A 25898-nucleotide genomic window follows, 5' to 3' on the forward strand; every position below is an offset into this window, starting at 1 on the left:
AGTTAGAACAGATGATTCACTCCTTACGAGCTTTCAGAGCGCTCGCTTGCTCGTTCTCTCTGCCCGTCCATCTTTCTCCTACCCTTTTTTTCCCCAACATACCTGCCTTTTTCGACGCACACAAGTGCTCGCTCCACCCTGACAACCAGCTTCAGCAACCAGTTGTTTAAAGGGAAGACAACATCCAAATTGATGTTCTTCTCGCTGCGCTAGCCTGTCATCTATAAAACACATACAGAGAGATGGCAGAAAATGACAGTCATGAAAGACCATCAAGCGAGGGGGTCTGGGCAGCTCTCTTAGAGGCAATAACAGAGTTATTGTCAGAGGATTCCACCGATCGGAGCCAGACATCTCCCAAGGGGTTAATGACAAGGATCGGTGTGTCTTTGGCTTTGATGGCTCAGACATGCAGCAGATATATGTGCATCCATTTGTGCCAAACAAATGAATAGTGCTCAATCAGGAAAGAGCCTTGGGTGTCCGCTGCCATGACAACCCACACTGTTACAGTGAGGCTGCTGTCATGGTGACCTCAAAAGCACACTTGCCTCTGTGTATCTTCATTGTGTAGCACTCATTAGAGCTAGACAAGAGGGGAAGGAATCTGCACAATTAAACCACGAAAAGAAGGAAAAGGACAACAGATAGTCCGTCCCGCAAGTGGTGTCGAATTGAATCTAATAAACGCTGTAATGTTGTGCGAGTCTGTGTGTGGTGCTTGAATCTAATTTCCATGCTTTAGTTTGGAATGTGTGCTTGCGGTGGTATGCTTTTAAAAAGCCGAGTCTACCGCCTCACTCTGTAACCGTATGATATGCTAACAGCGCGTTTTGGTGCAGTGTACATCTTGTGTGGGCGTTCGGAGGTGAGCTCCTCTGCCGGGTTGCTAAACAATGATAGAGTCATCTCTATTTTCTCCAAACCAGTGCACTAGAAGCATTAGCTCTGATCAAATGTTCTTTAGAGGATCTTACTATAAAATGGGCACATTTGGAATTGTGAATAAATGTGACACGGCTATTCAACTGGATTGGGAACAAGGCGAACGATTAGTGTTCAATCTGTTAACCTGTAGTCTGATAATCATCATATGCTTTCACAGTCTGTTAGCATCCAGATATCTTGGATGGAGACGCTTTATAATCCCACAGTTGCTTTCTCAATGTTAGTCATTGCTGCTCGGTGTCTCTATTTAGAAATTGGATTTTTTCCACATTCGTTCACTTCCTATTCAGCTCTGTGCCATACTTTGCTTTCTGTAGATGCCTCTTTAGAAATCTCATTTGTAGCAGCTTCCTGAATTTTTGTACATTTAAATGCATACAGGAATATCAGGCACATACATACTCTCAGCTGCTGTAAAGACTAAAGCAAAATTGAGCAATTTAAGAGCTGGGACCAGTTGCATAAACTTAAGGTACACAGCCCTACTACATTCATACTATATAGAACATATGTTTTAGCTCGCAATGTAAGTACTTCTTCAAAATACAGTAAATAGTACTCAATAGAGTATGCTATGTCAGACGTAGCCTGTGTCTTAAGAACTATTTTGACCAACTAGCAGTTAAGGGGTAATCAGTCTTACTTTTCCAATTAAAATAGGAATTAAACTGACTTTAAAAAGTTATGACTAGCCTTGAAGACAATATTTAAAAGACTAACATTTAAGACCAGTCTAAGCAGTTCATGCAACTGGCCACTGGATGACTTTAAATTCATGAATTGGAATTTGAAATAAATTGTCCACAACACACAGAATTAGAACAACAGAAAGAAAAATAGTTTTTTATTTAATAAAAATGTTTGTGTTTTGTTTTGTCCGGTCTCATTAATATTAAGTTGTTGTATTGTGATTCTCCTGCTAGTTTTCTGTTGTTGGATTTATTATTAAAGATTATTTCTGTTTCTACTCCAGCATTGTCTGTTTTTAATACATCCTACGCCTGACAATAATTATATTATATTATATTATAGTTCGTTCTGGTTCTCGATTTTTATTGGCTGAGAGATTTTTCCAGCAATGCGATATTCTACCAGTATCACCACAGGAACCGTTTCACCATTTATATCATTCCGCTTGCAGCATTTCTCACAGAGTGTCATGGCAGACGAGCAAACCAACATCACTTTACAAATACTTCTATTGTTGTGTCTCGGAATATAGTATTAAGAGTTTTTTAGGTAAGAATGCCCTAGTTATTTAGACCTCAAATATGCAATATAAACATAGCGCCTGTTTGACAATTTGTTTAAACGTTTTCGGAGCTGTGAGCTCCAGACTGTCAGTTGCCATTCAGCGCTCATGTACCCGCCGAGAACAGCTTTATCTTGGCCAGTCCTTAAGGAATTTGCTGCTGGCTCTAGTGTTTAAACATGACATACAGCCTAATTCATTTTGGGAATATCAAGCGGGCAATCTTTGGTCTTAAGAATACATTACTTGTTCCAGAGCATATCGCTATGGGCAAAGTTACGTTTTCATAACTTTATTTTTATTTAACTGAAATCCTGCAAAGACTGTCTTTATGAGTGGGTCAGTAGCAAAGACTTTTATATTGAAAAGGAAACAAGGTAAACAATAAGAAGACCCAATAATCACCTTAAATGTTAAAAGGACAAAGACAAAGATATGCGCCGGGTCAGAGGTCACTCTTCTGCTGGAATTAGACTCGCGTACGACCGTTACCGGAAGACGGTGATTGTAAAAGTTATACAAATGGGGTTTTTTTCGTACAAAAACACATCGATTCGCTTCAGAAGGCCTTTAGTAGCCCAATGGAGCCGTATGGATTGCTTTTATGATGGATGGATGGATGGATGGATATGCTTTTTTGAGCTTCAAAAACTCCCATTATAAAGCTTAGAAGAGCCAGGATATTTTTTAATAGAATACAGATTGTGTTTGGCTGAAAGAAGAAAATCATATAGACCTAGGATAGCTTGAGGGTGAGTAAATTATGGGATAATTAAAAAAAAAACTTTAATGTGTCTTTAGCGAGCGAGAGAATCACAACACACGGAACGGAAAGGGCTTGAATGAATCGCGTTTGGCTCTAGGTAAAAATATTAGAGTATGTAGCGCCGAAAGATCATTAGTGTAAACGACTTTGAGAGTGCCTGTGGTTTGAACCGTTCTGTTGTAAAATGGCGCAATTACGTCCCGCCATTTGCATACTACTGGCTTAGATATTATATTATTCATATGCATTAATGCTTCTTTATGTGTGGTATTTCAGTAACTGATACTCAACACAGAGTTCAATATCAGCATATTTTGGATGTATGAACTTGCAGAATAAGGTCAATGCAGATGCAAAGTTCAAATCCAAGTTCATAGTGACAGCTAGAGAAGTTTTGATTTGTGATCTCTTTGTTTGTGGTGTAATAAAACCCAAATAGCTTAGATGCGAGTACCCTTTGTGAATTGTGTAGGTTTGAATTGCCATTACCTGCAGGCCTTCTCTGCAGTGTTGCTGCAACTCAACCCAGCAGGGATCAATAGGGAATGAGGCTAGTGAGCCATTTCCCCAGCGGTCTACATGGGTCAGTCAATATGTTGCTCTCTTCTTTTGACATTGGATTGATTGCGAGGCTGCTGTTTGTAAAACTGTTTAGGAGCAGTCAAAAAAGAGAAAAAAAACAATAGCATTTAATGCTATAAATCTGTTTTTGTCATTAAGGTTTGTCCCATGAGCGATCATAATGTGTTTTCTGAGTACCGGTACTTTTGTATAACTGAATGAAAAGCTTCAGGTATGAGAAATGGTGTCTGCAATTTGAATGTGTGGTGAGGGCTTTTAGATGCATTATATGTCTGGCATCAGTAGACAAGCATTTCATGTAAGCTTACCATCATAAACTACACACCACCCACTCTATGTAGTCCTTACTCAGAAAAAAAAAACCTGACAGACATAATTTTTCTTCCATCACAGTTCCCTGAATGTGGCTTCTATGGGATGTATGAAAAGATTCTTCTTTTCCGTCATGATCCGAACTCTGAGAACATTCTGCAGTTGGTGAGATGCGCGGCTGAAATTATGGAGGGAGACCTGGTGGAAGTCGTCCTGTCAGGTAAGTGTCGTGTTCAATAGTTTTTGCTCAGCATGTAGTCATGCCCCTAGACACAGATGTACATCCATCGTCTTCTTATTTGTGGTGTAACACATTGATTTATAGATCAGTTAGACAAGACACTGTGACTTTGTTGCAACGCCGCCAAAGTTTTTGCAGTCTGCCACACACCGTAGTGCGATTCCTGTGCCATTTCTGACTGTTTTTTGTCTCTTAGTCCTTCCATTTCCCACTCTGGAAAAGTTGATGCGCATCCAAGTTTTGATGCCGCACCCGGTGTGAAAACCGGAGTTGCTTTGCTGAGGAAGCGATGGAGGTATCGCATTTGACACTGCTAAAGTGTTTCTCCAAACACTTGGCAGGCCTTCCCCTCCCTTCCTCCCCCTCTCCTCCCTGTGCTATGTCAGGTAATTGAGTGAAGTCTATTCTGACGAGATAAAGCGGGGACTGACACCTCCTCCACCCCCCAGCCTCTCTACCAGGTCTGGTGTGTTTCTCTGTACAAGTGCGTGTCTGTGACAAGATGAATCAGGTGATTAACACACCCAGATGCACACATTCTCATAGACGAGCCTTTGGGAGCCTGGAGTAACACTTCTCAATGACACACTTGACAGCTGCTTTCACTGTAAAGTAACATAGAAGAGTTTTATAACTGTCACAAAAGTAAGGTCAACGTTTATTAATTATGACACCCCCAGAGGGACCCTGTGCGATTGTCTCGTCACTTTTCTCAGAGGGTATTTCACCAGTTACTGACGCCAAAAGTAAATTGCGTCTTACCAAATCAATAGCTTTGTTTCCATCCAAAGTTGCGAATTTAACTTGTGCGCAAAATGGGAATATCGCATAAAACATTAGTGAATAAAGCACCGTTTCCATCCAGTGAGCCGAAGAGAGCAAAATTGTCACTTAGGCTACTGATAAACTGGCGCCAATAAGAAAAAATGGAAGTTGCTGCTGGAGGAGAAGCCACTGTATATAATTTTCGTGTATAATAAATTACTTGCTCCTCAGAGCGTGTAGACGAAATGCAATATGTTGTCTTGTTTCTGCATGCCTCCTTGTAGACAGTTCTGGCAGCTAATGATACAGAACCAGTTTGACAGACTCCAGTCATTTCAGAATGACAAAAACAGCATTTCAGATGCTCTGCAACAAGATCGATCTGCTGGTTAGTCCAGTCAAAGTCACATGACTTATTTTTTATTGGGAATCGAGGCATTTATTCGGTAAATGGGTTGCCATCGTAGTTTATGTACATGTTTTCTTGTCGAATAAAAAATGGATCCGACTCAATTGAACGCATACGTTTTTTTATGTGCATTTTGGCATTTCCATCCTGCGTTTTTATGCAATATCCCAAAATGTGCATAAAAATAGGTGGATGGAAAAATAGGTAATGGTCCAGCTCATAGTTTTCCTTAACTAATTAAGTAAACTTATTTTACAGCACTCTAAAGCCCAAATTAATTCTACAATTGAATTAGAGTAAAACCTGATTTTGCTCACCATATGGTTTTCAAAGCACAAGTTGTACGCTTTGTAATTGGCCTGAATTTGAGAAAAGGGGCAACGAGCGGGCCAATAAATGCTGATCTCTCGGATTATCACTTTGACAATATCTACTACGGTAATTAAAAAGAGCAGCATTTCATGAAAATATGACCTACGCTTTCTCTGCTGGGTCTCTACCCAGTCTGTTGTGGTTCTTAAAGTCTGCTTGAAGTCTATTTTCTGCTGGATAAATTTAGAGTAACCACGGGTTGGCTCCAGTGAAGCGCGCTGACAGGATGTTTGGCTGTGCCTAGATCAACATAATTGCAACATAGAAAGTGCATGAAAATACAGGCGCTAGACAGAATGTGTGGGATTAATAACCGTACGTGGATATTGATTAAGAAGTATGCATAAACTTAAGTGTGACAAAGTGATAGTGATTCCTAATCATTGTACCTTTCTTGTTGCCTTTAATGTCTCAAAGAGGGATCGGAGCCCAGAGTGTGTAGGGCCAGAAAACATCCAATTTCCACCAGAAGCAAGGAAAAAAAACGACGAGAAAACAAGTATTTGCATTAAGTCAACTCAGGATGCCTTTTCAGCATCATACTCATTTCCCTGAAGCATTTAATGACAGTTTACAGGTAGTTCAACTTGCAAACATATCTTGGCCTTTAAACAAAAGGCAAAACAATAATTTGAATGAATTGAGGTAATTTAGCTGCAGAATGGCTAATCAGAATGTATTCTACTTGAGCGTACTAGGGGAAGCCATGTTGGAGAGGAGGCAACATGCGTGCGTTGAGTCAGGCAGTTCTCCCGCTGCGCTCGCCACTCAGCCGCTATTGGTCCTGTCAACATGCAGCCAACAAGAGCCAATCAAAACACTCCAACCACCCCAAAAGCTTCCCTTTCATAGTACAATTTGCAAATATAAATAAAGCTGGGTTTGTTTGGAAGAGTTTGGATGGCAATTAAAAATTGTCATATCTCTGGATTTCGCTCTGTTCTGGAAGATTATGCTGTGGTGCATAGGTTTTTCGAGTGAGTAATTATTTTTCGAGTTCATGCTTTAAAGTGAAAATATCTGGTACAAAGATGTCATGTGGCTCTGAATCAGCTTCTTTGTCGTATTTTAAAGCTCAACCAAACTGAATCCTCAATTAATTAGTGCTTGACCACGACCCCCTCTATAGGGACCACCATCTCTAGCCCATTAACCCTGACAGACACACGGTCTGCCCATCTGATTAGAATTCGGCAAGGCCAGAGAGCCTGCTGCCCAGGCCTTGTGGCAGTTTTGTGGAGACGGCCAGAGCGTGCCAGACTGGCCATTGATAGATTGGATTTGGCCCACCCTCTCATCCATCTGCACCCCAAAGATACACATGCCTTGTGGGAGCTCGGAAGAGGACGGTTCATAAAATAAAGATATAAATCCCTCTGCAACATTTGTTTGCCTTTTTAATCATGACATGTTTACTCAGTGCTGCTGGGATTAAGAGCGAAGCAAATTCCCTCATGAAGTCGAAAGTCCAAATAATGCAAACAAAAAATGTGGTTATTTATGTCAGTTGTTATGGGAAAACAACTTTAATTATGATTTTAAGATGTAAATTGAAATTTAAGTACTCGGGATGATCTATGACTCACTTCACTTGAACAACCACAATTACACAAATAACAGATGTCTCGGAGTTTAAGGTTGTCAAAACTTGAAGTCTCTCATCAGGTATTGCATATTCTTTAATGAATTACCAAGGATTTACATAGATGTTTTTAGCAGATACAGTTTTACCAAAGCCACTTCAAATAAAATGCACAAATCATGTTAATTGCAAGTATTAGGAATGTTAGCGGAGCATAATGAAAAAGATCAAATCAATTTTAATTTTGTAATTGTGATGTGCAATTGCGGTTGTTAAAAGTGATGTGAATCATTGATCTTCAAATGTTGCAGATTTACGCAGCTAATGAGAATACCTGAAACTATCACATATTTACAGACAAAAGACTCATGATTTTCACTTTGGTTGAATGTCAATCATGTATATAGTAAATGTTGAAATAACTGAAATGATAGTATTGGGGGTAAAAGCTTGCTGTTGAGGGTAAAGTGACATGGTTATTTTGAATAATTATGTTACTTAATTGTGTCTCAAACCTCTCTCTCAAGCATCAAGTATCTTTCAGCATTTCTTTTTGCACAATTTATGTTTTTCCATAATTAATATATAATATAACAACATAATATATGTTTTAAATAATATTACTGTGCTCTTTAGCAAAGCACAGGGGTCATTCATGCTATTCAGTACCCTTTAAACTGTTTATTTTAATTTTTTTATAATGCCTGTGTTGTAATTTAAGGACATATTTTTTATGAAAGTCTACAGCACAGAAATATGCTGTGGTCAAGCTCATGCACTTTATTAATTACAGCTTGTTTATTTGCTTATTAGCTGTGTGCCTTACAGGGTGAAAATAGAGAGCTAAAGTTAGAAAGTGAGAATGTCAACCTATTTTAATCTTAAGTCACTTTTTATACAGTATATTTAACCATCTTTTGCTTTTGTGTTATTTTATATGCATGTTGTGTTATTTTATTATATTGATATACAAGTATAGTTTTTGTTAATATTTTAAATTAAAATCCATTAATATCATTTGAATTCATTTTATTTTAGTAATTGTGTTTATTTTTATGTTTATAGAAATATTGCCTTGGCAACTTTTTAATTAAAAAAAAATATATATTTTATTTCAAGTCGTTTTTTTTATGGTTTTAGTTTTAGATAACGATAATAATCCTGAACAGGATAGAATGTTTTAAAGTGAGACAAACCAGCTGAACAAAACGTCACAGAACTAATCAAATCCACTGTTAATGTGATGAAGTGATGATGTCACTTCCCGGAGGATGATGTCATTAAGGAACCGGGCTTTTTTAAAGGGATATTACAAAATACTAACAGGGGTGGACACAAATGTTTTGGGACTCAAAAAATAAAATGAAAATGTAAAACCAATTATGTATGAAATTTACATTTTGCTTTTGTGCATGTTGTTTTAAACTTTCAGCTTCAGCTACTGTGGAGGACTTTCAGATCAGACCTCACGCTCTGTTCGTTCACTCATATCGAGCTCCAGCGTTCTGTGATCACTGTGGAGAGATGCTGTGGGGTTTAGTGAGGCAGGGGCTTAAGTGTGAAGGTAAAGGTCTAAACAGCTTTACATTAAGCATTACATTAGAGGGAGAAACAGACCACAGTGTGTTCATCTTTTGTCACTATCTTTGTGTTAGGCTGTGGGCTGAACTACCACAAACGGTGTGCCTTTAAAATCCCAAACAACTGCAGTGGCATCCGTAAACGTCGACTATCTAACGTGTCCCTCACCGGCCTGACCAACACTCGCTCTGTGTCTGCTGAACGCTCTCCCAGCACCTCTGATGAAGCTTTACTGGTGAGTTTGATGTCAATATCAGATCCACAGCACATTATATCAGATGTTCCCTCCCTTAGTCACAAAATATAGAATACTCAAATATAAGTGTTCAAATAAAAAAATATAGACCATATAAATCTTACAAATACAACAGGTTTTGCCCTAATAATCTCAGATGTTATTGATCGTAGATTTGGCCCGTTTGTAGACCCTATGGCACTACTACATGTGTATCCTGTTTATTAACACTACTCAATCTCTGTTTGTCTCTCTACCTCTCCCCAAACATCCTTTCATTCCTGCCCAGTCTCCTGTCAGTCCTAGCATGGAGGTAGGCATTAATTCAGCTTTGACTAACCTCCTTGTGATATTTTGTCGGTCATACACCCCCTGTTTTAATGCAATATGAAAAAATGAAATCTGTTTAATAAAGGGGTGATAGAGAAAAGCATCTACTATTAATATGTACTGTTTGAATATCTTTGACTATACTATTATATATATATGTGTCAAAGGGCTGTCAAAAGATTAATCGTGATTAATCACATCCAAAATAAAAGTTTGTGTTTGCATAATATATGTGTATGTACTGTGTACAATTATTTATATATATAAAAACACACACAATCATGTATATATTCAAGTTTTTTTTATATATTTATATATAAAATATTTATATATAATATAAATTATATAAATGTATATACAGTATATAAATGTAAATATTTCTTAAATATATACATGAATGTATATGTATTTATACATAATAATTATACACAGTACACACACATATATTATGCAAACACAAACTTTTATTTTGGATGTGATTAATCATGATTAATCTTTTGACAGCCCTAATATATATATATATATATAAATACACACACACCATACACACTACCACAAAATCTAAAGAAAATCTCTTATGCTCACCAAGGCTGCATTAATTGGATCAAAAATACAGTGAAAACAGTAATATTGTGAAATAATTATTCAATATTATTTATTACAAATGTAAAATAACTGTTTTCTATTTGAATCTGTTTTACAATGTAATTTATTTATGTGAGCACAGCTGAATTTTCAGCCACCTTTACTCCAGTCTTCAGTGTCACATGATTCTTCAGAAATCATTCTAATATGCTGATTTGATACTCAAGAAACATTTCTTAACATCTATCAATGTTGAAGACGGTTGTGCTGCGTAATATTTTTGTAGAAACCATGATACATTTTAGGACTCAGAAAGTTAAAAAGAACAGCATTTATTTGAAAAATAAATGTTTTGAGACAATATAAATGTTTGTACCGTCACTGTTGCTCAATTAAATGCATCCTTGCTGAATAAAAGTGTTTTATATACATATATGTTAAAAAAATATATTCAGTTTCTATATTTATCTGTCCAATTATCTTTTGTTGCCGCATTTACAGTGAACCTGAGTTCTGAGTGTTTGCTCCTTTTAAATTTAGTGAGCCAGCCATGTCGTTCTTTTCTCTAAGAGGTTAAGACATTTTAACCTGACACCACAAATGTTGTGGTACACGTGTAGTTTGTTTGAAGAAAACTGTTAATCGGCTGTTGACGGCAGAATCAAACATCTGTTAGCTGCTCTCTAATCTGTTCCCTACACCTAAGACAGGTTACAGCAAATGATCTGCATCTGTACGATTACCTTACCTTGCACATGCATCTTCTTAAGGCCTTTGGTGAAGTGTACAACATGGCAACAGGAAGCTATTGATCATTTTCTTTCTTTAGAGCACATTGAATAGTTGATTATGCACACCTGCGTGATGTCAGATCTATTCACAACAGGTGGTAAGACATCTGCATCTTTGCCAATCAGCAGCACATTAAAGATCAGCTTGATGAGAAAGTTGTTGTTCTGAGTTGATGCAAATTCATCAAAGCTCAGCATATACAACAATCTCCCTCAGCGTGAACCTCGTAGGGCCTTTGTGTTTTTCTTCACCTAATCGAGAGCGGGGTGGTGCTGACTTGGCTCGTGTTAATAATACCAGAGAACCTGTGTGACAAAGTAATCCTTTTTATTTACCTTTGTTTTTTTAACCTTTGCATGATATATCACTAAAAAGCAGTCATAGGTTTGATCTATTTTTTATTTATTTTTTTATATAGACCAGGCTACACGGTTTATTTTTGAAAGGTAATTTCTGTATGAATACATAACTTAAAATATTGGCCAAAATCTGTTCAAAAAAGGATACCGTTGTTTTTTGTGACAACATGCCCCAATTGTCACACTATACGGGGTAAGTTGTCACAATGGAAGCTGCTACTGTTGTACTGTATTATAGGCTCTTCAGCAAAATGCACACAGTGAACAATTATAAAACCTAAAACTATTCGCAAAAATGTAAAAGGTACTGCACAAAAATATCAAACAATTGGTTTGATGAACAAAAATGTAAATTGTATAATTCATTACGGTCACACTTTAGTTTAGGGTCCAATTCTCACTATTAACTATGACTTCTCAATAAACTCCTAATTACTGCTTGTAAAGTAGTTTTTAAGTTTAGGTGTTGGGTAGGATTAAGGAATGTAGAATGTAGAATATGATCATGCAGAATAAGGCATTAATATGTGCTTTATAAGTCATAATAAACAGCCAATATTCTAGTAATATGCATGCCAATAAGCAACTAGTAATAGTGAGAATTGGACCCTAAACTAAAGAGTTACCTTCATAACATACAAATTCATAATGTGACAATTAGCCCCAATATAAGTGTGACACTTACCCTGACCTGACATTTATGAAAAATGCTGCCCATACATATAGCCCTTGTGTTGTGCGGATGTCCTATAAACTTTCTACATTACAATCTATATTATTTGTCCACAGCAAAAAACACCATCAGACATCTTTCCTGGAAGAGGCCGCTCCAACTCTCAGTCCTATATAGGTCGGCCAATAGAGTTAGACAAGATCCTGCTGTCTAAAGTGAAGGTGCCACACACATTAGTGGTCCATTCATACACACGCCCCACCGTTTGCCAGCACTGCAAGAAGCTCCTCAAGGGCCTCTTCCGTCAGGGTTTACAGTGCAAAGGTAGGAGCGTAACATTTTTAAGCTACGGCTGTGAAATTATTGTCATACAGTAATTGTTTTAGTGTCTTATTGCTTTGCATATTAATGTGCCTCGACTAAATCCCCCCTGATCCTGATGTTTCCATGTAATTTGAATTCTCTGTAATACAATTTTATTAACGCATCTGAGCTTACATTGGATAATGGTCACTAATTGCTGGACTCATTACTTGCTCAAATTAACATTGCAGTTTATTCACAAAATCCATCAAACTAATTACAACAAGTACACAAATGTGTTTAATATAATATTCACTATAATATCTCCAGCAGATATGACGTTTTGCTATTACGTGCACGGTGCATTGTATTAGGCAGAGAATAAAACTCAGTATAGGGCTGTGTTTAAAATGGAATACTAGCTATCTATAAAATATACTGACTACTATTTTTTTAAACTATAATATGAAACGATTTGACTATGCAAATATTGGTTGAATTTAGACCTGGACGATTCTGGATAAATTGAGAATATTTGTTTTTGTTTGTTTAAAATAGAGATCATGATTCTCCCACGATTCTGAATAGATCACTAAACAAACAAACAACAACAAAACATGTAATTTACTAGAGGTTCTGACAAAATGTTGAACAAAATTGAACGAATCTCTTGAATTATTCAATGACAAATACAGTTTTTAACAGTCACTTGTCGCCACCTACTGGTGTAATGATGATCCTACATCCTATCCTATCATATAATCCTTATTTGAAGTGTCAAGTTACTTTGGATCACTGCCGTAGACATCAGTGTTTATGTCCAAACTGTGATAATTTGATTTATTTAAACAGAAATAATAATACTTTGAGGTGAAAACACACACTCTCCGGCAGCACGAACACAGATTTGAATCGCTATGATCGTACTTGTCAAAGGTTTAATAGACATAGCCGAATCGTTGTCATTTAGGAATAAGATCGCATGGGTGTTTGAATCGAGATCTTTTAACAATTAATTGTGAAGCTTAATTTGAAATAGCATAACACTTACTATTTTTGCCATATAAAAATACTTCATGTTGAATGTTTCATTTAGTGCATAGTATTTTTTTAACATAAAATATGAAAAAGTATTATTATACAAATATTGACCTAATTAAAAAATAGCATATTCGCTTATAAATTACTATTTCTGGCATACAAAAATACTTAATGTTTAATCTAGTGCATTCTGGAAATAAATGTTATTTTTCAGTTTATTTTTAATCCAGTTAAGCATTAAAAAAACTAACCTTTGGCAATACTATTAATAAATAGTCAATAGCAATAGAGATGTTAAAATGGTGCGCTATGGTTGTGTTTGCCATTCTGGCAAACGTAGTAGATCAAAAGCAGCATTCCATGCATAAATAAAATTTGCATATGGCACATGTTGCAAAAATAGTAGGTGTAGTATTCCAAACATAGTCTATCCTTAGTTTATTAGGTGCCAATATTTCATGTATTTATGCTCGCTTTACAGATCCTACATTCTGATAACACTGTACAGTTTAACAGATCATAGAATTTGTTGATCCTTTTGTGTCATCTAGAACAGAACATAAATATACAGTGACACAACAGCTGCTTTTATATACGATGTGTTTGTGTAAGGGGAATATATGCCATGTGCCAAGCAGTAAAGAGTGCAGTTGGCTGGGCTGTTACAAACAGCTTTAATGTTCATGTGTTCAATGTGCGAGGTCTCAGCCTGTCAGCCACCGGCACAACAGGAACTCATATGTTTATGTGCCAGATTGGTAGTAAACTCTCTCCCTCACTCCCCCCCTTTAACTCTTTCTCCCTCTCTCTGTCGCTCTGTCATTATTCTCTACTCTCTTTTCCCTCACACCGTCTCAGATTGCAAATTTAACTGCCATAAAAGATGTGCACCCAAAGTGCCAAACAACTGCCTCGGAGAGGTGTCAAGAAACGGAGGCAAGTCTAACTTTAGTCTTCATGCCAATCAATGATCAACACTGCATTTTCACGACAAAAACAACAATATTTATCTCACTAAACATTAAATGCTATGTGAACATCATACTCCATACATACAATTGTGTGCTCAGATGAAAAAAAAAAAAAACGGGGTAATGTTGTAAGACTGAACCTGTTTGTTTATATCACTGAAACTGATTAACCTAAAATTGATATTATCAATAATTTGTATTATTAGTTATAATACCAGAGCAAAAACAAAAGAAGGAATTTCTTTCTGCAAATTTATAGTAAGCACAACATTTTCTGTAAAGGCTAAAGAACAATGACATAACTGCAAAAGGGACTCTATTGTAATATCCCTTATTTATATTATAATATTATTACTCTGGACTTTTATGAATGGACATTCAAAATACTAATTTTCTGCTTTCTAGTGTTGGTGGTGTTAAACTGACAGTTTACACACATACATCACGTGACTTACATTGTCTTACTTTCCTGTTCACTCCAATCCCCTTCTTCTTCTTATTGCTGATAGATCTGTTAAGTCCTGGGGCTGAATCAGATGTGGTCATGGAGGAGGGATGTGATGACCATGACGGGGACAGGCATAGTCCACTTAACGATGACATGGAAGAGTCTCTGGTGGCAGACTCCGCTGCTCTTTTGGAAGCTGGACATTGTGAGCTTGGAGATTTCCAAGACCAAGACCCAGATGAATCCAACAGAATCATCAGGTAGCTCCTCGTCACCTCTAGAAGCCCTATACAAATACAAATAAATGTCACAAATAGTTGACTTTTGTCCAAAAACTTGTCTCTGTCAGTGACTAAAACTAGTAAATGCAAAATAAATTAACAAACGACTGCAAATACCGTTCAAAAGTCTAGGGTTGGTAAGATGCTCTTATGCTCACCAAGGCTGCATTTATTTGATCAAAAATACAGTAAAATTGTTTTCTATTTAATATATTTAAGAATTAAATCTATTCCTGTGATCGTACATTTTTTCAGCAGCCATTATTTCAGTCTTCAGTGTCGCATTATGTTTCAGAAATCATCTTAATATATCTAATATCATTCTAACATTTCTTATCATCAATATTGAAAACAGTTGCACTGCTTAATATTTACCGTATGTGGAAACTGATACATTTTTCCAGCATTTTTTGATGAATTGAAAGTAAAAAAAAACTGTAATGTAATGCATCCTTGCTGAATAAAAGTATTAATTTCTTTTTGTTTTTAAACGGTAGGTAACTATTACAGTACAACGGAGATTTTATAAAATAAAAGTACCTAATATTAAGGACAAATGCATAAAATACATTCCCAAACAGGAAAAATTTAACAAAAACTATAAAAACTGAACTTACGAGTAGTCTTGCTGTGTACTGGGTAACAATTGGAGTTAAAACATATTGTTGTTATCGTTGTTTCTTTGAGGTCAAGTATAAAATAAAAATAGTAACTATTCAGCAAAGGTATTTGAATGCTATGAATCCTGACCTGCAATTGACATTTTCTAGAAGGTTTTGACATGTCACCGTGTTTGTAAGCCCTTCCACCAGCAACAACATCCCACTTATGCGGGTGGTTCAGTCTGTCAAACACACCAAGAGGAAAAGCAGCAGTGTTATGAAAGAAGGCTGGCTTGTGCATTTCACCAGCAAAGACACATTGGTAAGTGCTCTGGGTTTCCATTATAAACCTTATGAATTCATGTGTGGATTACCAAGTGAACTTTGCATTCTGTTCCTGATCATTTCTAGTATCTGTTGTTTTTTCTTCACACTAGCGTAAGAGACATTACTGGCGACTCGACAGCAAGTGCATTACCCTGTTCCAGAATGACACCGGGAGCAAATACTATAAGGTGACTTCAACTATCAGGTCAAAAAATTAAGTTTGACACTTGAAACTCACATTAACAAATGAATCTAGGAAGTATCTTGAGGGCTCTCATTATTTCTTTCGAGAACATTGATAGTTCGTCTTGATAGGTTTCATGGATCACTGCACACATCAGATCCACATGCATGTCTCTGCAATATCATTGAGGTTTCAGCTTTCAGATAGACCTCTTTGACTCTCTTCAACAGGAAATTCCTCTATCTGAGGTGTTGTCTCTGGAACCAGCGAAAACATTCAACCTTCTCCCTGAGGGTGCCAACCCACACTGCTTTGAGATTGCCACAACAACTCTAGTGTACTATGTAGGAGAGAACCTGGCTACGTCGGGCTACGGAAGCAGTGTGCTTGTTAGCGGCTTGGGACAGGACGTGGCCCGCATGTGGGAGATGGCCATCCAGCATGCACTTATGCCGGTCATCGCCAAGGGCATATCTCACGGCAGCCATCACAGCTACCACAGTATGAACTTCATGGTGAAACATTTAAGGGCTTGTCCTCAAGGGGGAAACCGCTACGAATACAGAAATGCAGTGCAGTTGTAATATTCCCTTTCGAGTTTTCTAAGCTTTGTAAAATTTGACACTTTGCTTCTGCCAGAAAACTGCAGGGCAAGTATAGCTGAGACCAAATTTGTGTACGAGTATGTAGTGCATTTGAAAAATACCTTCTTGCTCATTATTAAAATACATTCTATAAGAATGCAGCAGTGTAGGAGTATATACAATCCTTGCATATGGCATATTGGTATTGCCATTAGACATGCAATATTAACTGCGCTGCAATTTTCAGCTATTTGCAAATATGACAGCTCCTCTCTCATGGCCTCATGGGATAGTAAAATGTCCACTGGTAGCATTTTCATGAATGTTGGGTATTCGGACATACTACTTATTTCATGCACTGCTTTTGGGATACTGTGTTAGGAAAATATCTGGACACTTTTTTTTGGAAACGATGTCTATGAAATCACATCCAGACATTCGGGATAATTCACTTATGGCATTTATGGCATTATACAGCAAAATGACCACCTTAAAATATTTTTTTTGTACACAAAAATTAAATACTTGCAGCGATATATTGTATTCTAACAATGAAAAGTGTGCTTGCCTCTCCCAGTGTTATTTTAGTATTATCTATATAGTATTATAGTATTCATTAATATTTAGAATTTGATTTTATTTGTATATTTTCAATATATATGGCTTTAATTAATTTTTAATTCGGTTGTAGTAATTTTGGTTCTCATTTTATTTCAGTTATTTGCTAAATAAATTTTCGTTTAAGTTGGACTTTTTCATTGAATACTTATATTTTATTTTATTTCAGCTTTATTTTAATGAACAAAAACACGGCCCCCCTCACATCAGTATCGTGCAGGTTTCATTTCGATTTTATTTCGAGTTTTCTCTGAGGTGATTTTAAAAACGCAAGCCTCATCATGATGAGGTTGTCATGATTTTATTGTCAAGTGTTTCTTTTTCAGGTAGAATAAATGAGTAAAGGTGTAAATCTGAGGCTATGGCATTCAATACAAGAGATACATAATGATATTTTTTTTTTCTTGTTTTGTTTTTCACACAAACAGAAGAGGTCTCCATTAGCATCTCTGTATCCAACTGCCAGATCCAGGAGAATGTGGTAAACATTTTTTTTTAATATATATATATATATATATTTGGAGACATATAATAATATCTCATATTCTTTATCAAGCTTTGTTTCTGTGTGCAAGAGCTCACCGTTCTTGTCGGTTTGCCTATAAGTGCAACCTTGAGTTCCAGTGTGACATAAACACACAATGCCTCTTGGAGATTATTTTGATTACCTGCTTGGCCATGGGGTTGCCATGGTTACGCAAGTCTTTCTAACAGAGTCCAAGTGAGATGTGGAAATACTGTAGCTCTTTAGGCTACTGGTTTGAATTCAGCTATTGTTACAGTAAAAAAAAAAAAAAAACTAGTAGATCCAAAGAAATCTGATGTATCAAGCATTGCTTCCGAGCTTTGGGAACAGCCCATTTTGGCACATACGCTTACATTTTGTTTCTGTTTTTCTTACAGGATATTAGCACAGTGTATCAGATTTTCCCTGATGAAGTACTTGGCTCTGGGCAATTTGGCATTGTCTATGGAGGTAATGTATCAGTCTTTTTACAGGGAGTTCTTTGACATGGGCACCCAGTGAGGAATTGTTTTGGAATCTGTATACTAGGAGAATATTTAATGCATATTTTACTGTATTCAAATATTTTTAAATTTAAATACAGATTTTCAGGACAAATGTGGCTCAACCTAGTTCAATGATCAATGAATGTATAACGAGGATCAACTTTATTTGAATATTTACAGTAAATAGCCATTTACATATAGCCATACTTCACATCCAATAAATTAATAATAAAAATGCACATCATCCTTTCTGATATAATGCAGGGAAACACAGGAAAACGGGCAGAGATGTTGCCATCAAGATCATAGATAAGCTGCGATTTCCCACCAAGCAGGAAAGTCAACTGCGCAATGAAGTCGCCATTCTTCAGGTAAACACAGAAATAACACACTATACAAAGACTGGTGTGTGTGTGTGTGTGTGTGTGTGTGTGTGTGTGTGTGTGTGTGTGTGTGTGTGTGTGTGTGTGTGTGTGTCTCACTTTAGATTAGGGTCCAATTCTAACTACAGTATTACCTACGACTTTTGCCTCATTACTGCTCCTAATTACTGCTCATATATAGTTAGTAAAGTAGTTGTTAGGTTTAGATGTTGGGTAGGATTAAGGGATGTAGAATATGGTCATGCAGAATAAGGCATCCATATGTGCTTTATGAGTACTAATAAACAGCCAATATCCTAATATGCATGCTAATTAACAACTAGTTAATAGTAAGAATATACATCTACTGTATAGATGTATAGATACTGTATATACTGTATGTGTTTGTGTGTGTGTGTTTGTATTTAATATGTGCAATGTGCATTTAATGCTACTACTACTAACAAATTAATATAATATATTAATAATATTATTATTATTAAATGCATATTAAATCCAAATTTGTACAAATGTATTTAGATTAAACATCTATATTACAAAATTGGCAATTTTGTCATTTTATAATTAGATGTCATGTCTGTCTTCTGCAGAACCTCCACCATCCTGGCATTGTCAACCTCGAGTGCATGTTTGAGACACCAGAGCGTGTCTTTGTTGTCATGGAAAAGCTCCATGGCGACATGTTGGAGATGATACTGTCAAGTGAGAAGGGAAGGCTGCCAGAACGCATCACCAAGTTTCTCGTTTCGCAGGTACATCTCACAGGCACCGCACAACGCAACAGTCAGTATACACTCAATCCCGTATAAATATTTGAAGTTTCGCATTTTTATTTACAATTTCTTTTGTTTCACACCGCATTGTAGTTATAATGCTGTTCCGCTCTTTTCCCAGATTCTCGTCGCTCTCCGCCACCTTCACTTCAAAAACATCGTTCACTGTGATCTCAAACCCGAGAATGTTTTGTTAGCCTCCGCTGACTCTTTTCCACAAGTGAGTAAAATCCGAACAGAGCGAAAAGCGACAACAAAAAGAAAGGAAATATCTGAATGAAGTGAGGCCACACCGAAATTAACATAAATGGATCTGTTTTTGCAAATGTGCAAGAATAAAAGATGGTAATTATAGCGTTCTCGTGGTGTGTTCGAGGCACAGGGTTTGTGTGTGTCTCTACATTCTAATGAAAGATTTCTAAATTATCCTCCCATTGTTTCTTCTGTCTGCTGCACAAGCTTGTCTCTGGAAGCTCTCAAGCAGAAACATGACTCACTGTTTGAGAGCAGGCAAACATTTTGGAGGAATACTAAACAAATCACTGCGTGTCATTTACAAATATTTTGCAAAGGTGGAAGCAGAACTGGAGCTGTCAACATCTGAGCTCGGCTCCCGTTTCCTCGGGTGCTTGTTGCTGTGCTTAAGCGAATGTTTTAAAGGTAGAAAGTGTAGACCAGCAGGAGATGCATTGTAACCACATCCAACTGGGTGATAATTTCACTCGACTTTCGTTCAGACCGTGACAACTGATCATTACGACGTCTGTGGTGTTAAAAGCTAGCTCCGGAACAAAAGGATGTTATTTTTTTGGTCTTTTGTGCATCTCAGTCCTAGTCGAATAAAATAGCCAGTTCCTCCTGGCGTCTGCTCATTGCAAAGCTCATTATTCCTCGGTTTGTCTTGCAGGTGAAGCTGTGTGATTTCGGCTTTGCACGTATTATTGGTGAGAAGTCTTTTAGGCGTTCGGTGGTAGGCACCCCGGCGTACCTCGCCCCGGAGGTGCTTAGGAACAAGGGCTACAACCGCTCGCTGGACATGTGGTCCGTGGGTGTTATCGTCTATGTCAGTCTCAGTGGAACGTTCCCCTTTAATGAGGATGAAGACATCCACGATCAAATCCAGAATGCTGCGTTCATGTACCCACCCAACCCCTGGAAAACAGTGACCCCAGAGGGTAAGTTTTGGGGGAGAACTTTGGAACCAAACCATCAATGAATGTGGAATCAAAGTAAAGTTTAAAGGGATAGTTCTGTCATCATTTACTGCATGAGGAAAACAAAAGAATATTCTAAAATAAAACATTTCAGTCATTTTTGGTCATTAGGGTGAGATCCTGTTGACTTTCATTGTATAGACAAACGCCGTTTTAAAAAAATCCAAAAATCTTAGTATGTGTTCCACAGAAGAAAGTCGCCAAATTAGATTTAGCAGTACTTAGAAAGGTTTTTAAATACTGAGATAACCATTTAAAACAAGTCAGAAGCTAGCTGTATTAACCTCTCTAAGCTGGAAGCGATTTAGACTCCGTTATGTGTGTGTTAATCCTTAAAAATGTAAGCGGTAATCCAGTCACAGAGCTATTTTCACGAATCCCATCACATGTGAAGAACCTTATTTGGATAGTTATTATGAATTAACTTTCATTAGCTAATATCCCTGCTAATGTACAAATATGACCTATGTACTGCTATTTCTACTGACGTTCGCCCAGATATTAAACTCTATTTTGAAGTCATGCTTGATGTTCCTGTTGTTCTAATTATCTCCGCCCTGTGACTGTACGCATAGGTGACCTCAACTCAACTACTTGGCTCATAGTTCATGATCTAGGTAGATATGGTCAGGATTAATTCAGAGTAAAGACCAGAGGGGGAAAAAAACTGAATTGAGGTCTTGAATAGGTAATATTAACGTTTAAGTCATATGCAATCTGTGCAAAATCTGTATGAATAGAATTGACCTTCATCTCATTACCTTAACTACATTTTTGATGCCCTCACCTTTGACCCTGTTTATTTACTAATGCCCTCTTTCTTCCTCATTAAAATAGCAAGAGAACCAGAGACCACACTTTACTTACTTAAGAACACTGGCAATTGGAACAAATTATTCACATAGACTTTTATTTATTTATATAGTTTGGCTGGTATCAAGTATGGCCATTTTAACAATTACTTTCTGTTTTTTAACTGTTTTAATTGAATTTGTTCCTGTTTACTGTGAAGTGAAAATAATTAAGTGGCATAACAAAGAGTATCCCAAAAACGCTTTATAAAACAAGTAGCAAAACAAAGGGAGAAATTACAGAACAAATTAGAAGTTAGATTCGATTTTACTGCAACGCATTTACATACATGAACATTTTCTCTGTAATTTTCAATATATATATTTTTATTTTATTTTAATATAATAATTTAAATATAGATACTTTTCATAATGTATTAAATCTATCAACTTTGCGTGACTACCCTGCTTCCAAGCTGATGGTAAACTGTGTAAATGTGTAAGAGAGAGAGTTGGAAGAGAAGAAAGGGGGAAAGAAAAGATGAAGAGAAGAGAGGGCAAGGGTTAAAGAAAGAGACTGGTGTGAGCGTGCTCAATTTTTGTTACGACCCATTCATGTGTATAATGCCAAACGATCCCTCAGACTAAAGCGCAGAGGCCTCAAGGTTAAGAAACTTTGGAGTGTCTCGGAAATTTGTGACCCCTGAAATAATGTTAACGTGATGTTGGTTTTGCTCATTATCCCTCTGGACACAAAATCCTTCAGGTTTTCCACCAAAGCCTGGTCACTGACAACCTGTTTTGTTGTTACAGCAATTGACCTCATTAATAACCTGCTGCAAGTCAAAATGAGGAAGCGCTACAGCGTGGACAAGTCTCTCAGCCATCCCTGGTTACAGGTTAGTAGATAATGACTTTGATATGCCCTGTGTAAAAAAAATATGAAATACACACAAAAATAAACTTTGTTTTTCCCCTCACAGACACATTAGGCAACTGAAATAGCAGTCTGTGTTAGAGAATATTAACATCTTAACAAGGCGATAATAACCCATAATTCCAGTGCCAATGATTAATTGAGTCGTAATCAGTTCTTACATGCATAGATGAGCATGTGATAGATATTCGCACATAGTAGGGAACTTGCAAAAAGAAGTTTAGAAATTTTTATAACATTATTTATAATCAGAAAAATATATACTGTTCAAGTACCGGTACATTAATTTTTTTTCCATCATGTTACTATATCTCGTTTCCACCCCATTTTAATTGTCAAAATAATTTCTGTCATTCTTACATGTTAAAATTAACATTTGAAATTAAATAAAGACATAAATATATTGTATATATAACTGCGGTTAATGTCCAAAATGTTAATTGTTAATGTTAATAATGTACATTTAAATTGTGCAATTAAATGAAAGTGCATGATAGTTAAAATTAATATTAAATGCAATTAGCTGAACTTTAGAGTGCTTTTTGACCTACTTCAGTAGTATATCTTTATGTGTAATTTCATAATTACTTGTATTGTCTCTTAAATTTGATTAAAGTGCACCAGCGAATGTGCTGACAAGCATCTATGATCAAATTAAATACACTAATAACATTTCTATTGAAACTTGAATGTCATGCATAGAAATATAATTATAATGGAGAAGTTGCAATTTAGTGCATTTCAGATATATTGACTTCAAATGTAATAATGAATAACACACTACAGTTAAAATGAAAATCAAGTACCTTACATGTGCTTTAGTACAAAAAAAATATTAAAACAATGATTTAAAATGTACTTTTTAATTTGACATTATTATAAAGTGCAGATTATTAAAAATGTATTTAAGGGAGTTAAATAGTAATGAAATTGTACTCAAAGTACAATTAAGTGGTCTTTTATTTCATTAATGTTTTATTAGCTGCAGTTTTTTTTTTTTTCATTTATTATTATGTCTTTATTTTCCCTATTTTTTTTTAGCAGTGTGGAACGTTTTTGATCCCTAAAAAAATATGTCATATCTTTATGTCAGGACTACCAGATGTGGCTGGACCTGCGGACTCTGGAGTGTAAAATGCAGGAGCGATATATCACCCACGAAAGCGATGATTTGCGCTGGGAGCATTTTGCAGAACAAAATGGCCTTCAGTACCCAGCCCACTTGATCAACCCTCACGCGGATGTCCGTGAAGAGGCGGAGTCTGACGAGCTCGTGATGGGCCTGCTCAGCGACAGAGTCAGTGTTCTGTAAATCGCTGCCTACCCCTTTAAGGGCACAACAACGGAACTCAAGCCAACTGTATACTGCCAAATCACCACTTTAGTCAACAGTAAATGACTTGACAATTCCTTACAGAAGTACTGCACAATTTCATTTAACAGTACACTACAGATCAAGCACAAATTTCATTAAACACACAGTGCCTAAACCACAAAAGCCAACCTAGCCATACATAACATAGACAAAAACAATCATACCCAAATATATAACTATAACACATAGTAACATGCACAAAACAACTGCACTTAAAGTACTGCCATCAAAAATTGTGTTCTTAACCTGAGAATAAAATTATTTATTATTATTATTGTTTTGCCATTAACTGGCACGACACAGTTGAAAAAAAACTATCAACAGTATTTGTTTGAATAATTTACAAAATAAGTGAAGCATAAAATGAACTTTTAAAGCCTTTTATTAACTTATTAATATTAAATTATTCTGCTATGAAAAGTCCATTAAAACCACAGATTTTGTGGTGACCTGTTGCATCAGTGATAACTTGACAAATGTATAGCAGAGAGCATTTATAGCTTTTGTGGTTTTGTGTTTATGTGTGCGTGCGTGCGTGCGTGCGTGTGCGTGTGTGTGTGTGTGTGTGTGTGGTACTTTGGAGGTTGGTTATGTTTGTGTTTTGTGCAAGTGTAAGACAGCAAAGCAACACTGCCTGTGGACTGGAGATGTTTTTTCTTTTGCTTTCTTCGGATATGTTGGGATAATAAAGTGCAGCTGGTTGTGTATGCATAAAGTATTATGTGCTCATTACAGATTTTCAGTGTGTTTCTTTCAGTGTTCCCTTTAAGTGAAGAAGAAGTGCAACACTAATGTTCTCATCAGCTGTTCTGTCTAAAAGCCTGATTAAATGTTAACAAAATATTTCTTTAGTTATATAATTATGGGTTGGAATGCGAGCAAGTCAAAGAATGGCAGTTTGGACGATAACTGGCCAAAGGTGAGTGTAAAGCCATAGTGCTTAAAAAGGATCATATACTGTGGTCTGGTGTTTTTGGCACGCTGCTGCTTCATCTTCAAATCACGTAGGAGTTATTTGCCCACAGGAAAGGTGCTTCCTAATCGACAGATGGCGCTGTATGCTTATGCTGCATGACAGCCTAAAAAGTCTCGGTGGGACAGTACAAACCTCTCTCAATACAATGGACAGACCGTTGAAAACAATAATAGAATAAAAAACAACTAAAATCAAGGAATGTAATGGATTTGGCATGGCATATTTAACAAATGTTTGAATAAGTATGGAAAGTTGTAATAAGTAGGCTAGGCTAGGCCTAAGGAGGGTGATTTAGAAAAGACTTTAGTCGTGATAGACGCCATATAGGCTATATTATTCATTTATATATTTTATTCGCGTTTGAAAAAGAGGCTGAGGTGTCAAGCCGTAGGCCTATTTTAAATGTCACGATGTTCCACAACACGTTAATTTTTTGTTGTTGTTGTTAATCATCGTCTGCAAAGTTAAAATTACTAGACATCTCTTGAACAAACTGGTCGCGAAAAATTAAATATGTCAGTTTTTAAAAGTCCATTGGGCCTATGTCTTAGGTTAAATCTCTTATTGGATACACGGATTTTTTTTTTCATTTATTCGTTTTTTTTTTCCTGTTTAGATTTATGAACAGAAACGTTTGGTTGTAGGCTTAAGTAAACATTCAATTATTTTGAGCGACATTTGTCTGTTAGCCTATCCTATAGCCTACAGGCTGTCCCACTCATTTCTATTTCTCCCCATCCTGCATGGGCTAGGCTATAGCTAGCCAGGCCTATCCAACTCATCTCAGAATGTATTTTGTCAAGAAAACGCAAAATGCGTTTTTTCTCCTTTTTCCCTGTTTAATTAGCAAAGATCCCATTCTGAAACAGCAGTCGGTGTTTATGAATCATTTACACAACCCCACCAGCAGAAGCCTATTCCTGGACAAGAGATGACGAGCTCGTGTAGCGACTGAAAGAAAGGGAAGAATCTTACAGATGGGCTGTCTATCGAGTTACTCATCATTTGAGTCTGTTTTTTCTCTTTCTCATCCAAACTCCTCCCCACAATAGATGGAGAATAGAGCCAATAGTGCAGGTGTTACACAACCAAACCAAAATGTATGCTACTGTAGGCTATGTCATATCTAATTTAAAAAAAAAACATTAAAAACAAGAAAGTCGATTGAAAACATGGATTTAAATAAAGCGTTGTGAACATAAAACCAGTTATTGTGAAGCATAAATTATTATTTTTTTAAATCAAACCATTTAAGAAAATTATATGGGTAATGTTATTTATAAATAGCAAAATTG

At 36.5% G+C, this 25898-nt stretch overlaps 1 protein-coding gene across 6 annotated transcripts in view; it reads left to right on the forward strand.

The window, feature by feature from the left end:
* The window catches only part of prkd1 (protein kinase D1), a 58348-nt gene extending 33990 nt beyond the window's left edge, over positions 1-24358 (forward strand). For 2 of the 6 annotated variants that reach the window (XM_079633564.1, XM_079633562.1), the window contains 18 exons: positions 3942-4080; positions 8662-8793; positions 8885-9045; positions 9335-9358; positions 11901-12108; positions 13987-14064; positions 14609-14807; positions 15629-15752; positions 15868-15945; positions 16172-16442; positions 17572-17624; positions 18047-18119; positions 18419-18525; positions 19128-19289; positions 19432-19530; positions 20218-20485; positions 22129-22214; positions 23346-24358. In XM_079633564.1, coding sequence (XP_079489690.1) covers positions 3942-4080; positions 8662-8793; positions 8885-9045; positions 9335-9358; positions 11901-12108; positions 13987-14064; positions 14609-14807; positions 15629-15752; positions 15868-15945; positions 16172-16442; positions 17572-17624; positions 18047-18119; positions 18419-18525; positions 19128-19289; positions 19432-19530; positions 20218-20485; positions 22129-22214; positions 23346-23564 — 2481 coding nt within the window. In that variant the 3' untranslated portion in view covers positions 23565-24358. Of the gene's footprint in view, positions 1-3941; positions 4081-4271; positions 4488-5849; positions 6147-8661; positions 8794-8884; positions 9046-9334; positions 9359-11900; positions 12109-13986; positions 14065-14608; positions 14808-15628; positions 15753-15867; positions 15946-16171; positions 16443-17571; positions 17625-18046; positions 18120-18418; positions 18526-19127; positions 19290-19431; positions 19531-20217; positions 20486-22128; positions 22215-23345 lie in introns of those variants that run through there. The other 4 variants (XM_079633567.1, XM_079633566.1, XM_079633565.1 and 1 more) reach the window with 4 other exon arrangements.
* The last annotated feature ends 1540 nt before the right edge of the window (positions 24359-25898 follow it).

Source organism: Phoxinus phoxinus (assembly GCF_949152265.1).
Source record: "Phoxinus phoxinus genome assembly, chromosome: 13".
Classification (NCBI taxonomy): Eukaryota; Metazoa; Chordata; class Actinopteri; order Cypriniformes; family Leuciscidae; genus Phoxinus; species Phoxinus phoxinus.